At 37.7% G+C, this 15016-nt stretch overlaps 2 protein-coding genes across 8 annotated transcripts; one reads left to right on the top strand and one right to left on the bottom strand.

Annotated features, from left to right (window-relative positions):
* Window positions 1–1259: 1259 nt before the first annotated feature.
* Window positions 1260–6903, top strand: LOC110885694. Of its 7 annotated transcripts, none has more exons than XM_035978663.1 (10): window positions 1266–1860; window positions 2931–3053; window positions 3233–3315; window positions 4140–4752; window positions 4831–4916; window positions 5279–5412; window positions 5497–5796; window positions 6027–6222; window positions 6327–6407; window positions 6589–6903. In XM_035978663.1, coding segments are annotated over exons 1-9 (1887 nt in total). In that variant the 5' UTR covers window positions 1266–1509; the 3' UTR covers window positions 6328–6407; window positions 6589–6903. The 7 variants fall into 7 exon arrangements, with proteins under 7 accessions (XP_035834557.1, XP_035834556.1, XP_021989085.1 ...); XM_022133393.2 differs by having other exon boundaries at window positions 6530–6903; XM_022133395.2 differs by having other exon boundaries at window positions 6327–6418; window positions 6530–6903.
* Window positions 6904–10061: 3158 nt separating this feature from the next.
* On the bottom strand, window positions 10062–14320 carry LOC110885696 (probable E3 ubiquitin-protein ligase ZFP1). The gene is made up of 7 exons (XM_022133398.2): window positions 14146–14320; window positions 13902–13962; window positions 12332–13064; window positions 11675–12081; window positions 11492–11590; window positions 10684–10851; window positions 10062–10514 (listed from the first exon to the last, which is right to left on the bottom strand). The coding sequence occupies exons 3-7, from the start codon at window positions 13026–13028 to the stop codon at window positions 10368–10370; spliced, it is 1518 nt and encodes a 505-aa protein (XP_021989090.1). The 5' UTR covers window positions 13029–13064; window positions 13902–13962; window positions 14146–14320; the 3' UTR covers window positions 10062–10367.
* Between the last annotated feature and the right edge of the window lie 696 nt (window positions 14321–15016).

Here is a 15016-nt window from a genome sequence, read left to right as displayed (position 1 = left end):
AACATTTTCCCCGAACGCACAACAAAATGAAGGACAATAACTGTTGGTCATGCCATGCATCGCACGGGCCTACCCTCTAGTTCATATATAAAATTTAATTGGACAAAAGAGCTAATTTGTAAATAACATTGATTGTTATGGACTTCTTTAATTTTGTCATAAAATTAAACCTCAAGTTAAGGTCAATTTAAGGAGGTCAAATGCAAGGTTCAACCTCTTCATCAAGTCACATTTAAGGTTATCTACTTATCTTTGTTCTTAATATATAAAACTTACTTTTGAGGTCCTCTAAGCCTGTGTATGCTAATATCTGGAGCATTAAGGGTGGCATAACATGTTAATCGGCGTTACACATCATTCTCTCCTTGTATTTAGGGCATTAGAGAGGCTATTTGTTAACATGTTAAAGCGATGTTAAGAGACTGAATTATTATTGTTTTTAAACCAAAAGCCACTAAAAATAAGATTGAGTTGAGTTCACGGGATTAAAACATTTTCTTGAAGTAGAGTTAACCTGTTAAAGAATACCTCAACATCTAACCCACGAATCTATAATTGTCAAATAATTGGGCCGGGATTTAGTACATTGGGCCGTTCTCATAAACCATATTCATCAACTCTAACCCCAACTTGATTCAAAACCCTTAAAAACAATCGACCCTATGTTAAACCACCGTGCACGTCGCCGTTAACCGCCACCGGACGACGCATTCTTCCGCTTTCTCCGAACGCACAACAAAATGAAGGACAATAACTGTTGGTCATGCCATGCATCGCACGGGCCTACCCTCTAGTTCATATATAAAATTTAATTGGACAAAAGAGCTAATTTGTAAATAACATTGATTGTTATGGACTTCTTTAATTTTGTCATAAAATTAAACCTCAAGTTAAGGTCAATTTAAGGAGGTCAAATGCAAGGTTCAACCTCTTCATCAAGTCACATTTAAGGTTATCTACTTATCTTTGTTCTTAATATATAAAACTTACTTTTGAGGTCCTCTAAGCCTGTGTATGCTAATATCTGGAGCATTAAGGGTGGCATAACATGTTAATCGGCGTTACACATCATTCTCTCCTTGTATTTAGGGCATTAGAGAGGCTATTTGTTAACATGTTAAAGCGATGTTAAGAGACTGAATTATTATTGTTTTTAAACCAAAAGCCACTAAAAATAAGATTGAGTTGAGTTCACGGGATTAAAACATTTTCTTGAAGTAGAGTTAACCTGTTAAAGAATACCTCAACATCTAACCCACGAATCTATAATTGTCAAATAATTGGGCCGGGATTTAGTACATTGGGCCGTTCTCATAAACCATATTCATCAACTCTAACCCCAACTTGATTCAAAACCCTTAAAAACAATCGACCCTATGTTAAACCACCGTGCACGTCGCCGTTAACCGCCACCGGACGACGCATTCTTCCGCTTTCTCCGTCGCCGCCACACTCACCGGACCTACTCTCCGGCGAACTCTCAATCACTCCACCAAAACCTCATATTCAATGGAGGATTTCATGGAAATCGACGAAAAAGAACACACTGACGAACCTAAGAAGACCAAAACAAAGAAGCGGAAACAGACTAAGACCGAAGACGACGTCGTTGTGGCGTCTTCGATGAAGATGAAGATTAAAGGAATAATATTATCTGTAACGAAGCCTTCTTATACTTTAAAAAGAGGTTTAGGGCGAGAGTTACGGAGTTTGCGGTCTGAACATCGGAATAGATTACGGTATCTGCTCCGGCAACTTGTTCGGCGTCAAAATTGGGATGAAGCTTGCGGTGTGTTGAGTTTGTTGTTGAAGGGGACGTATAAGGAGAGTGGTTTGGTGAACAATCGGATTAAGTATTGGGTATGATTGTTGGTAACATTGTGTTTTCCTGTTTTTTGAGTGATTATATATATATATATATATATATATATATATATATATATATATATACACACATACACACACACACACACTTTAATGATTGTAGTACATACAACAGAATGCACTTTTAGGTCTACTGTTTCACAGAATGTTATTTGAATTTAGGTGTTAAGAGTAGTTTTAACTGTTTCTAGTAGGGTATAAGTTTAGATTATTCTGTTTTAGACTTTTAGTTTGATTCTTATTTCTATTTCACTTGTTAATGTGGTGTATGATGACCAAATTATTCCGCTTTTCCGGTTAAATGTTTGTTTTTACAAATCGGTTGTGATATGAATTTTTGTAAAAAAGAGACTGCGTAGAAGCATTCTGAAGCGGAAAAAGAAATTATATGTAAGATGACTTGAATGAAAACAAAGATTTGAGTGAAGTATGAAGGAAGCAGTATACGAATCTATGGGGCTAAACCTGTATATAAAGAACTTGGATTGGATTGTAGTGTTTCTGATGTAAATCTCAAGGGGTATTTTTGCGTCTTTTGATATTATAACTTCCTGCAAGGTCATGCGAGAATGAGATGCTAACGGATCTAGCAAAACAAATCTCAATGCTCACATTATCAAAGATAACTTTCGAACTTCCATTTTGCCTCAGTACACCATTTTCATATCTTGAGCTATCTTTGTCGTGTCTGTTCTTTGTACCTTTGAATCTGCTTTAAGTGTCTTTCTTGACTTTGCGAAGGTAGTTTTTTTCTGCACACAAGGCTCACATATGACGTGACTCAACTTCCACTTTCTGTTTCCATCATTCCATCATCTACTATGATACCCAAGAAACAATCTGATACCACTTGTTAGGGGTATCACGGCTATTAGAACAAGATTACCCAAGAAACAATCTGATACCACCTGAACTACATATTATCACTCAACATCTGTTGAGGAATAGTTTTGCAATTACTACATTTATCTGCTATAATTGGTTTCGAGTTTTATTGTTGTAAGTATATGTAGCACTTAATATTTTGGTTCGCCCTTGCTATTTAGGCTACATTGAAGCTTCTAGAACATATGAAAGCTGCAAAATTGGAACCAAAAGCAGTCCTGAATGTGTACGATGTATGGGCGAAGAAGGATTGTGCAGCTACAAAAAATAAGCGGCAACTGAAGGTATTGTCTAAATAACTTGAATTTCAAACGATATGTTAAGTAATGCCTTTTGTCTAACTATCATTCATGTTTACATGTATGGTACGTTTGTATTTATTCTAGTTGCTTGTGTTATGATTTACATGATTGTAACCTGCATCTCGGTGTTGAATCGTAATTGAAGTTTGGATTTTTGGCAGGGTAGGTTGGATATAAAGTCAGAATTACTCCTTATCTTTCTTTTACGAGGTGACTTTAGTATGGCCAACGATGCAGTTATAAGGTGTGCATTTATGTTCCAGAATATGTGAGTAAAGTACATGGATGGTCCCTGTGGCTTGTGGCTTATCAGAATTTTGGATTTGGTCCCTAGCTTTCCAAAAGTACACAAATGGTCCTTGTGGTTTGCACTTTGGAACGCATTTAGTCCCCAACCAACAAATCTAAAGGTTTTAGTATGTGTAAGTTAGGGTCTAAATGCATTACAAAGTGCAAACCATAGGGACCATCCATGTACTTTTAGAAAAAGTTAGGGACTAAATGCGTTACAAAATGCAAATCACATGGATCATTCGTGTACTTTTGGAAAGCTAGGGACCAAATCCAAAATTTTGGTAAACCACAGGGACCATCTGGGGACTACATGGGTTACAAAGTGCAAATCACATGATCATCCGTGTACTTTTGGAAAGCTAGGGACCAAACCCAAAATTTTGGTAAACCATAGGGACCATCCGTCTACTTTATTTGAGTAAAGTACATGGGTGGTCCCTGTGGTTAACCAAGATTTTGTCCCTATTTTTTTTATAAGTACACGGATGGTCCTTCTGGTTTGCACTTTGTAACGTATTTAGTCCCCAACTTTTGCCAAAAGTACACGAATGATCCTTATAGTTTGCACTTTGTAACGCATTTAGTCCTACATGTTTAGTGACTAAATGCGTTACAAATTGCATACCACAGGGACCATCTGTGTACTTCAAAAAAAGTTGGGGACTAAATCCAAAATTTTGGTTAACTACAGGGACCATCCATGTACTCTACTTTTAATATGTTAGTCACTAGCATTAAAAGTTTTATTCATTCTGACTATACCTATTCTATCAGCCTTCAGCAAGAGAGTGACTTCTCAAGCAACTCGATAGCAAATTTGGTTGCGGGGTTAGCGTTTTCTCATCGATGGTACAATGCGATTCAGAAAGAAGTTTCTTTACATGATACACTTGAATCTAGTAGCCCCGCTCAATCAGTGATGTCTGGTACCCACGAAATCATATTAACTAATCACTCTAACGGACAAAGTGCTGTTGAAGTTCAAGATTCAGGTTCTGTTCTTCAACCAGATTCAAATACCTCTGTTAGAATCGGCAAAGAAGGCGTTGACCAAGATAGAAAAGTAGTTCCAATGGAGGTTGACCGTGTACCAAAAAAAGAAATACTTGAATATGACGAACTTGACATGGATTCTGACGAGAGTGGTCAAAACGGAAACTTATCTCGGTTCGTTCATACTGGCAACAAAATTTATGGCTCTATAGTTGATGCTACAGATCTAGAAGATCTGTTGATGCCAATAAAACTTCCGAGAATGAATTATGAGGAATTGATATCTCTTCAAAGAAGTATACAAAACGACCACTATAAAGTTGCGGTGAAGCTTTTACAGGACGCGCTTCATTCGACTCCACCAGCGTTTGAGGCTTTACTTCCTCTAATTCAGGCGAGCAACATAATCTATTATAAAACTTAATTTCGAAAAGATTTTTAAATTCGCATCTCAATGTCTCTGTTACGACAGATGCTTTTGTTTGGGGATCAAGTCAAAGAAGCTATAGAAGAGGTGGAAAGTATTGTTAAAAATTCTCATGCTGCACTTCCGTTTAGGTGATCCTTTTGATTATCTCTTTGACCGCCAAAATCATATTTGTTTAAGTCAACTCATATGTTTATGAAAAATGCCATTTTCGTCCCTGAGGTTTGGCCAGTTTTGCGACTTTCATCTAAAGGTTGGTTTTTCCGCATCTGAATCCTAAAGGTTTGCCATTTTCACCCGGAGAAAAATGGATGGAATTAACGAGCTGGATGAAAATGGCAAGATTTCAAACCTTTTGTATCCAGATGCGGAAAAACAAACCTTTGGACGAAAATCGCAAAACTGGTCAAACCATAGGAACGGAAATGACATTTTAGTCGTTTATGTAACTTTATAACATTTTTGTTAATTGAACTCTTGTATTAAAATAAAGGTTAAAAGCTAGTCTTCTGGAGCATTTTTCCAAAGAGGATGCAAACAAACTGTCGATATGCTTTGAGGACGCGTTACGAAAAGATCCTACTTGTAGCCGCTCACTTGCAAAGCTAATCAGCTTGCATCATGCTGGTATGTTATCATCTCTTTATATCATAGTGTTTGGATTATATATGACTTGTGAGTTCAAAATTATTTAGTCTGTTTTGCATAAAGTTCCAGGAGATTACAGCATAGAAAGATTGGTAGAGATGATTGCTTTGCATCTAGATGCTACATACGCTGGCTGTGATATTTGGAAAGAGTTTGCTTCATGCTTTATAGAGCTTTCCCGATGCGATGACGATAGAATGTCGAGTTGTGTCAACAGTTACGGTGATAGTCACACAGAGATTTCAAAGAGTATTCCCGATATGTTTCAAGAAGAAGTATCGAGTAAGAACTGGAGATTACGTTGTCGGTGGTGGCTGACACGTCATTTCACCCAAACCATACTTGCGTCAGAAGTTACATCAGGTATTTACATTCACTTTACATGAACCGTATAGGGCTGTAAACGAGCCGAGCTGAGCCGAATCGAATCAGGGTGGGCTCAGGCTCGGCTCGTTTAAAAATCGAATCGAGCCGGCTCATTTTTCTTAACGAGCTGGAAAGTTGGGCTTGGGCTCGGCTCGTCAAAAGCTCGGTTCAACCGTAAATATGGTGATTTAGATTTTGGTATTCATTGCGACTTAATTGTCATCCAGGGAGCTTTGAGCTCGTAGCGTACAAAGCAGCATCAGCATGCCATCTTTATGGTCCAGAACTTGCGTACGTTGTTACGGCGCGTAGATACTTAAAAAGGGAAAAAAGGCAAGAAATATTAATTTTGAAAGAGCACATGGAAAATGCTATTGGATTAACACAACATAACACACGTTCTTGGGCCAATTCAGATGTGTAGTACGCCTCTGGCTCCGCTTTTGTTGGTATATTTTGAAATTTTGATCAAATTAAATCCATATTCCATGCTGAGTATTGCAATTTCATAACCCTGTGTAATATAGAGCTTGTTGGGAGCAATTTTGTATATTATTCTAACATAATATATCATCAAGGCTCGGATTTTGGACCGTGTTGACCGAGAGGTTAGTTTTATGTATGTTCGTTTCTTTTTTTTTAAATGCAAGAGTTTTATAGATATGGCTTAAAAGTGATCTTGGATTTCTATCAGCTATTAAAGGACATTGTTGTAATTTCGGACCCACAGGTACCATGCATACTACAGTCTCACACAACGCGCTATGTAACCTTTGAAAATGTTGACAGATGGCTAAAAGAGCTCAGAAAAACATTTTGGTCAACATTTGGGTCAAAGGAGTTGACATTTGGAATGATCTACGTCATTGCCAGAAGGCCGATGTCGGGTCAAGGATGTCGTTTCAGCTTCGAAGAAAGTTGGTTGACTTTTTACTTGACAATGGCCGGTATGTTTGATCAGATTGGTTGTACTTGTGTTTTGACTAATGAAGTAGATCAAGCTACTGGTGGTGTTTTTGTATTGTCTTAAATGGCAACTGTAGTGAATCTTGTGTAAATGAGTGGCGCTATTATATAATTCAAAGCAATTTGTGATGTTGGTTTTGAAGATTTTTTTGCGTATAAATGTTAATCATGAAAACCATTCTTATTTAGAAAACTACGAGAACCATATAAACGCGTATTTTTTCTATTTTAGTTGTGATAAAGATGGTTATCTAGTTGCTTACCTCTATTCTCTTTTCTACTAAATTTTCCAAGCACTATGTATTGAACATAACATCACTAGTGCTCTAGTGGTGGCCACGGGTATTTAAGTTACCCCTACGGTGAGTTTTCCTCTCCATGTCTCAAGTTCGAGTCTAGGTGATAGGAGTTTAAATTGGGGATCTATTGTGCGAGAGGACTCTCTAGCGCGAATCTGGTTAAGACAACGTATGCTCGATCTCCCGACATTCGCGAATAATTCACACCTTTCAAAAAAAATGTATTGAACACGCGCCCTGTAAATCTTTAATGCTAAACTTCAGATATACAATCAGTATTTCAGCCTCTAACCTAGTGGTAACCACTAACCAGTGTGTAAAAAAAGCTCCACTCTAAGAGGTCAACGTTCAATTCATAACCAGATAAATATATAAATCTTTTGTTTTGTAAATATATAAATCTTTTGTTTTGTTTTGTTTTGCATGTGATACCTGAGAGACGATTATGTATCATCTAGAGGAAGGTTAATTTGAAAAATCTGGGGAGTTGATAAAACTTGTGAATACTCAGGTTTATTAAAAAATTATACATCTATTTTAAAATAAAAAACTACAATAACAAGATAAATAACTTTTGACTAATAGGGTTTTCTCAGATTTTATCAAACTAAATAAGTTTTTAAATTATATGATATTTTATGGTATATAAATCTTATCTAATATTTTGGATGCGTTGTACACGATCCTTAGATTTATTAAAATCATGGTTGTAAAACAAGGTTTTCAAGGCCGAGTACTCCTCGAGTAGTCCCTATAAGGTAGGCTATCGAGACGACTTTCTTTGACTCCGCCTAATTACTCGGAATCGGTCAAACGCGGTCAACCTCGGCCAAAATCGTATCTAGTAGGTCAACTTGGGCCGAGTTTGACTTAAAAAATAATAAAACATAATTTCTATGCCTATCATATTAAAGAATGCATATTATTTTCACGTATTTTGTTATAGATATTAGTAAATTTTTGTTATTTGACATATGTTTAATTTCCAAAAACTAATTTCTTGAGTAAATTGCCATTTTAGTCCCTGAGTTTTTGTCCAAATTGTCATTTTAGTCCAAATAGTTTTTTTTCTCTTCTGGGTCCCTGACTTTTCCTTTTTCTTGCCATTTTGATCACATTGCCTAAGTTATTCTAAAAATCAGGTTATAGTCAGGGGTATTTTGGTATTAAATTATTATGAGGATTATAAATTATGTTGTAAACTAGACCTGGCAAACGGGTTGGTTCGGGTCGGGTCGGGTCATGGGTCAAAACGGGTCAATTACAAAAAAGGGTTGTTTTGGTTCGGGTCGAAACGGGTTCGGGTCGGAACGAGTTCGGGTCAGAACGGGTTCGGGTCGAAACGGGTCTGGGTCAGAACGGGTTTCGGGTCGGGTTGGGTTGGTTAAAAATTGCTTTCTTTCACGTCTAAGCTAAGAGTATTATTTCATTTGCCGTTCAAGTCAAATTCGTTAGAAGTTAGATAAAAATCAATAAGCATATAAACATTTAATTGCAATCCCAAACACTCGCAAGAGTGATGTTGTACATTGCCTTCACGATCTTCTACATCCATAAATAAGTTTGCAGAATTTTCATTTCGTGATTTTCCAACAACACGAATTGCTTGATACACAAATAATTAAAATTGCCTTCTTTCCCGTTGCGATCCGAAATCCGTCCCGTGCGGAAACTCGTGTCGGCCTAAAACCCGTTCCGTGCGGAAACTTGTGTCGGCCTAAAACCCGTTGCGATCCGAAACCCGTCCCGTGTCGGCCTAAAACCCGTTGCGATCCGAAACCCGTCCCGTGCGGAAACTCGTGTCAGCCTAAAACCCGTCCCGTGCTAAAACTCGTGTCGGCCTAAAACCCGTTGCGATCAGAAACCCATCCCGTGCGGAAACTCGTGTTAGCCTAAAACCCGTTGCGATCCGAAACCCGTACCGTGTGGAAACCCGTGTCGGCCCGAACCGACCCGTTCCGATCCAAAACCCGCCGCGTGCTAAAACCCGTCTCGGTCCGAAACTCAATTCAAATTGAAACCATTCCGATCCAAAACCTATTTCGTGTCGTAACCCGTCTTGTGCGGATACTTGTGCCGTCACGAAACCCATTTTGATCCGAAATCTGACCCACTTCTTTAAGGTGCTAACCCACATCGACCCATTTCTTTAAAGTTGTCGACCCGCTTTGACCCGAAAATAACAAGATGAAATTTCAATTGACCCGTTGTGACCCGTTTGGTTAAAATATCTTACCCAAACTAACCCATATAATTTTAAAAGCCACCTCTATTGTAAACTATCCCTGGTTATCACTACACAACAGTTATGCCAAAAATACCCCTGGTTATAACCGGATTTTTAGACTGAGTTAGGCAATGTGATCAAAATGACAAGAAAATGGAAAAGTCAGGGACCCAGAGGAGATAAAAAACTATTTGGACTAAATTGGCAATTTGGACCAAACCTCAGGGACTAAAATGGCAATTTACTCTTCTTTATAATTTAACATGTCCGGGTACTCCTCGAGTACTCTCCGCCTAGGCCGAGTACTCTCAACTCCCCAGTCGACCGACTAGGGAGCGCCTAGCGACTTTTACAACCATGATTAAAATATAAAAACAAGGCTTCCATCATTCTCACACCCTAAATCTTATTTTCACATCTCTTTTCGCTCTATCTCTCTATATATATAGAGAGAAATAGAGGGAAAGGAGTGTGTGAATATTAACTACCAAAAACAATCCACTACGTGAAAGTAAACATTTTTTATGAAAACAATTAAAATCAACTAGTGTTACTAAATCAAAAATTAAAATACTATCTCCCCACAACGTGAAAGTAATCTTTTTTATGAAAACAATTAAAATCAACCAGTGTTACTAAATCAAAAATAAAAGTTTAAAAACTTGGTTTGAGAATTCAATTTAAATATCATTTTTCCAAAAAGAAAAGAAGTAACCAAATTGCCAGAGATCAAAGGTGCCACATTGGCCAGGCCACACACACATGCCAAATCATCAAACACCAAACAGAAAGATTGAATGAATGTTCAACCTGATATTAACATTCATAAGTACACATCACTCCAGACAGATAGATCATCATCCACTGAGTGAACCAACATGACAACAAAGGTCTGTCTGTACAAAAGGTTCAAGGGAGGGAGACCAGCTTCTTTTTAACAATTTTGTTAACCGTCTCGTCTCGGAAACAAACAAAACCAACCAAGTTTCCATATTTACCATAATTTATAGAAAGAGAAAGGACACCCTCTTCTCTTCATTTGTATATTTATATCAATCAAGACTTCTTGTTTCGCTTCACGACCCCTTTGCTTTTGCAGCAAGTGCCGTTGACTTGCAAATCGGACAAGTGTTCTTCACGACCAACCACTTTTTCACGCATTCGACATGATACTCGTGCCCGCAATCTAGCACCCCGATTTGTTCTTCATCGTCATAATTGGTCTGTTAAAACAGAAATCATCGATAAATTAAACAACCATAGCATATGATTTAAAAACACAAAATATAGTTATGACAATAATACATGCCCAACATGGGACGGTATCGATAACTATATGTTAAAGCTGAATCTTGAAAGAAATGAAAAACCTAATTAAAGTTCACTAAATACCTGGCAAATCACACAAGAATTAAGTTCTTGATCCGCTGAAGATTCATCTTCGGGTTCAGAAGAAGATTTAGATGAAACAAATGCTCTCGTTTCTAAATGTTCTAAAATAAAATCATCTGACAAACCCGAGCCTGCACTACCGATCTGTTCACCTAGTGCAAGAAGCTCCTGCATAAAATGGAAAATGTTTCAAGAATGATATGAAGCAAACGTTGATATTAAAACAAACACAGACGCTTAAAACGATAGGTTAAACAAGGTAAACCAATTCTCCAATATCAAAATGATTAAAAGAAGAGTAAAGTACACGGATGGTCCCTGTGGTTTACCAAAGTATTGGATTTGGTCCCTAACTTTCCAAAAGTACACGAATGGTCCTCGTGGTTTGCGCTCTGTAACGCATTTCGTCCCCAGCCAACAAATCTAAAGGTTTTAGCATGTCCAAGTTAGGGATTGAATGCGTTACAAAGTGCAAACCACAAGGACCATCCATGTACTTTTGGTAAAAGATGGGGGCTAAATGTGTTACAAAGTGAAAACCGACCATCTGTGTACTTTTGGAAAGCTAGGGACCAAATCCAAATTTTTGGTAAACCACAGGGACCATCTGTGTACCTTACTCACAAAATTACGATTAATGAAATTACAACCCTAATGACCCTTTGCATAACAGATATCCTATACAATAACTCGGTTCACATTAACTAGATCCGCAAGTAATGCCAATAAAAAGAATTGATAGTAAACCTTATCTTTCTCGAAATGAAACAAATATTACTTAAATAAAGTGATTCTTTTTACAACTTGCCTCGTAAGACATGTGATCTATGTCCAAACGCAGATCTCTATGATGATCGACCGAATGTCCTGCTTCATGATAACCAGAAATATCAAGGATTGCAACCCCCTACATGTAAAAAAACACGTGAATTATAAAAAAACCGACATTGAACGCCACAAATTCCTGTTTTTAAATATTAAAAAATAATACATCTTCAGGGAGAACTCTCAGGTGGGGAAAGGCCCGATGCCTTGCAGTTGCGTCAACCATGAGTTCCCGCCGATGAGGACGAAAAACCCGAAGACCAGTAGGCTGTGCGGGACCCACAAACCTAGGTACGGGCAGCTCGATCGCGTTCTGAAAAGGATTTACGTTGGTGTTTATTGGAAGTCTGTGTGAAGTTGATGCCACTTGAGAATGAAATTCTATATTAGGGCCTTGCATTGGCGGCATTGGAGGTGGCGGTGGCGGTGGCAGGTGGTGGATATTGTGGGGACCCTGATGAGGCGTGATGGCTGACGGATGCACAAAGGTCCCCGGAATTCTGTTGCTCGGTGTGACTTGATATCCATGTAAACCTACGTTTGACGCATCCAAACCGGCCCCATTTATCGGTCCTGCAATAGGCAAGTTAATCATTGTAAACCACAAATATATAAAACTTGTGGTTTTCATGAGACAATCACCTCAAATATGTGCATCCAAGTATCCTTTAAAAGCAACAAATTAAGATTATTATTATTCAAAAAAGGAGAAATCTTTGGCAATCACTAAATCCACCACCATACGTAAGTTTCTCCTTTTAAAAGGGAAACAAAATAAAATAACTAGTTTGGCAAATGTAATAAATATATTCATTAATATTACCTTGAAGATAAGGTATAGCGGGACCATGATTCCACGAAAAAGCACCTCCGTCACTACCATTACCGCAAAATTGTTGATCTAACCACGGAACCGCTTGAAGAGGTTGACCACCATAGTTACCTGGTATCAAATGGCTACTACTATGTGCTAAGACTGGGTCAATCCCAATAGCACCCGAACCCCTGTTTCTCCCACTTCTATGGACCGTGGGTTCCCTGACCAACGATGGACCATCCATCATGGCTCCCTCTGTGTTCATAGGTATAGGAACCGAAGAACTTGATCCAGGTGCGGGATGAAAATACTCGTTCTTTCTCTTATATAAATCAATATACTGACCATTTTCAAAGCTCCTAGAAAATGTGAATTGATCGTGAATCCCGTGATTAATTGCGGCTGGGAAAACTCGGGCACCGGTAGGTGTCATAAATACGTTGTTAGCAGGGTGATGAGGAGAAGGATGGCCGAGACCGTTGAATTGAGTGATGCCATGTGGCAATGGTCCGAGGTTTTCGGGTAGTTGTTGAGGGTTGAAACTAGTTTGGTTTGCGGAAGGTGGTAATATCGGACGATTGTTATTAGAAGGTTGCGGGAAACTCGGTAATCCACTGTAAGATACTACGCAAGGTTCCGGATTAATATGGCCATGTTCTGTTTCGAGCATTGGACCCGTATATAGCATATTCCGTTGTCCCATATTCTTGAATGATGAATGATGAATTGCAGCCAAAACCTGATCAACCATATTACATTATTTATTACCATAAAATTTTGATAATTGCACTGCCGGTACTCAGATAACCTAAGACAACTAATATGACGATTGACAATAGACACCGCCAGGCAATGCAATCCATATGAGTCGTACAAGGTAGAAAAGTCGCCAGATTCTCACCCAAATGTGCAATAAACCGATTAATGCAACTACCATCTAAATGTGGTTCGATAAAAAAATGGTTACGAATGACACATAGTCAAACCAATCAACCACACCCAAAATGTATTAACAAAACCCTAAATAGGATGTACCCGTTTGAGTTCAGACGTATGACTGCACCGAAAATTCGCACACAACCAAGAGAGAAATTTCCTTTATTTTCTGTTCCAAAAAAAGTGCTACTTTCCGGCCTCCGAATGCTAAAACAGTGTAAGGTTATGTTTGACACCATCAAGCATTTTATTTAAGAACTAAAAGCAACCCTAAAGATTTTTGTTGCCCAGAAAAAAAACTTTCAGAAATTTAACCTTAATCAAATAGTTCCCCTTAAATTTTCAAGCAACCTTTCAACAACAATTACAAGAAACTTGAGAAAACACAAATTACCAATCTTGCAAACGGAATTTGGTCAAATCTTTTGGGTTAAATTTTATTTTAATCATCTTAAAATTGGGCACTCGTGCACATAATATTCATCTACTGGATTTAATTTCACTTAATTATTTCTAATTCTATTTCAAACAACTTCTATCAACCCCCAAAAAAAAATCCCATCAAACAGCATGATGATTTTCCTACAAAACCCACTTCGCAAATTTAAAAAAGAAACATAAATTATCAGAAAAATTGTACCTTTTTATCATCAACGGACTCCAGAGCTTGAATTAAGTTACCAAATTGAGCGAAAAAAGCCCTAACAAAAAAGAGGATCATCAACATAATTTAATAATCCAAGAAAAACCCTTATCCCTCAAGCAATGATGATCGATGTGTCTGAACAAAATTAAGTTAATGGCTTATCTACTCAAAATACTGAAATATAAAAATTTGACGATAAATTAAAGATAAATTGGGGGTAAATTGATGAAGAACATACCCTAATGAGGGTTGATCGGAGCCTTGGAGATTGTTGTATAATCGATTCAAGTTAAGGTAAAGATGATAATATTATTTTGGGAGAAAGAAAGAAGAGATTCTGATGAGGAAAACCTTCTTGTCTGCTTATTTCTCTAATTTTGGCTTTAACCGTAACTTTATTTGTTCTGTTTTCCGTGTTTACAATTCCCAAAATAATAATTAATAAGAGGGTAAAGTGGTAAACCATGGTTAATATATATATTTTTTTTGATGGGCAAACCTAGACCTTAGCCATTAATAATCCCACCTTAAAATATTCCCTTCACCAGTCCCACCTTTCATCTATTTTTCCTACAATAGTCTCCCGTTAAAAAAACTTAACTCCGTTAAGTTCTTTTCCAAATTACAAGCAGATTTTTTAGGGCTTTTGATCAGAACGATGATACGAGTCCAATGATGTAAATCTTACTTCGAAATGGTGCTCCAAGTGACTTGATTTTGGTTAATTGGAAATTTAAACACCCGAATTGAAGCGCCGTTTTCATCGTTTGGGGCACCGTTTCGAGGCAAGTTTTACATCAATGGACTCGTATCATCGTTCTAATAAAAAAACATAAAAATTTGTTTGTAATTTGGAAAAAAGCTTAACTCCGTTAAGTTTTTTAACGGGGGACCATTGTAGGAAAAAATAGGTGAAATGTGGGACTGGTGGGGGGAATATTCTGAGGTGGGATTATTAATGGCCAATAGGGTTTAGGTGGGATTATTACATGGTAATTTCCCTTAGAATATTATCGTGTCACGAATGAAATCACCCGATCATATCCATCTTCACTAGGCATAATGTCTATACACCGGTTCAGGAGAAAATCCAATAAATGTGGGAAAAC

The sequence above is a fragment of the Helianthus annuus genome, chromosome 10, assembly GCF_002127325.2.
Source record: "Helianthus annuus cultivar XRQ/B chromosome 10, HanXRQr2.0-SUNRISE, whole genome shotgun sequence".
Classification (NCBI taxonomy): Eukaryota; Viridiplantae; Streptophyta; class Magnoliopsida; order Asterales; family Asteraceae; genus Helianthus; species Helianthus annuus.
The sequence above is the reverse complement of the archived record's forward strand: the minus strand, read 5'-3'. Positions and strand labels throughout refer to the sequence as shown.

Coding starts and splice junctions, on each gene's coding strand:
- LOC110885696 (XM_022133398.2), bottom strand. CDS start 13,028: ATGGGACAACGGAATATGCTATATACGGGTCCAATGCTCGAAACAGAA. Junction 10,852..11,491: donor TAGATCACATGTCTTACGAG/GCAAGTTGTAAA, acceptor CATTTTATGCAG/GAGCTTCTTGCACTAGGTGA. Junction 10,515..10,683: donor ATTCTTGTGTGATTTGCCAG/GTATTTAGTGAA, acceptor CTGTTTTAACAG/ACCAATTATGACGATGAAGA.
- LOC110885694 (XM_035978663.1), top strand. CDS start 1,510: ATGGAGGATTTCATGGAAATCGACGAAAAAGAACACACTGACGAACCT. Junction 1,861..2,930: donor ACAATCGGATTAAGTATTGG/GTATGATTGTTG, acceptor CTTGCTATTTAG/GCTACATTGAAGCTTCTAGA. Junction 4,917..5,278: donor CATGCTGCACTTCCGTTTAG/GTGATCCTTTTG, acceptor ATTAAAATAAAG/GTTAAAAGCTAGTCTTCTGG.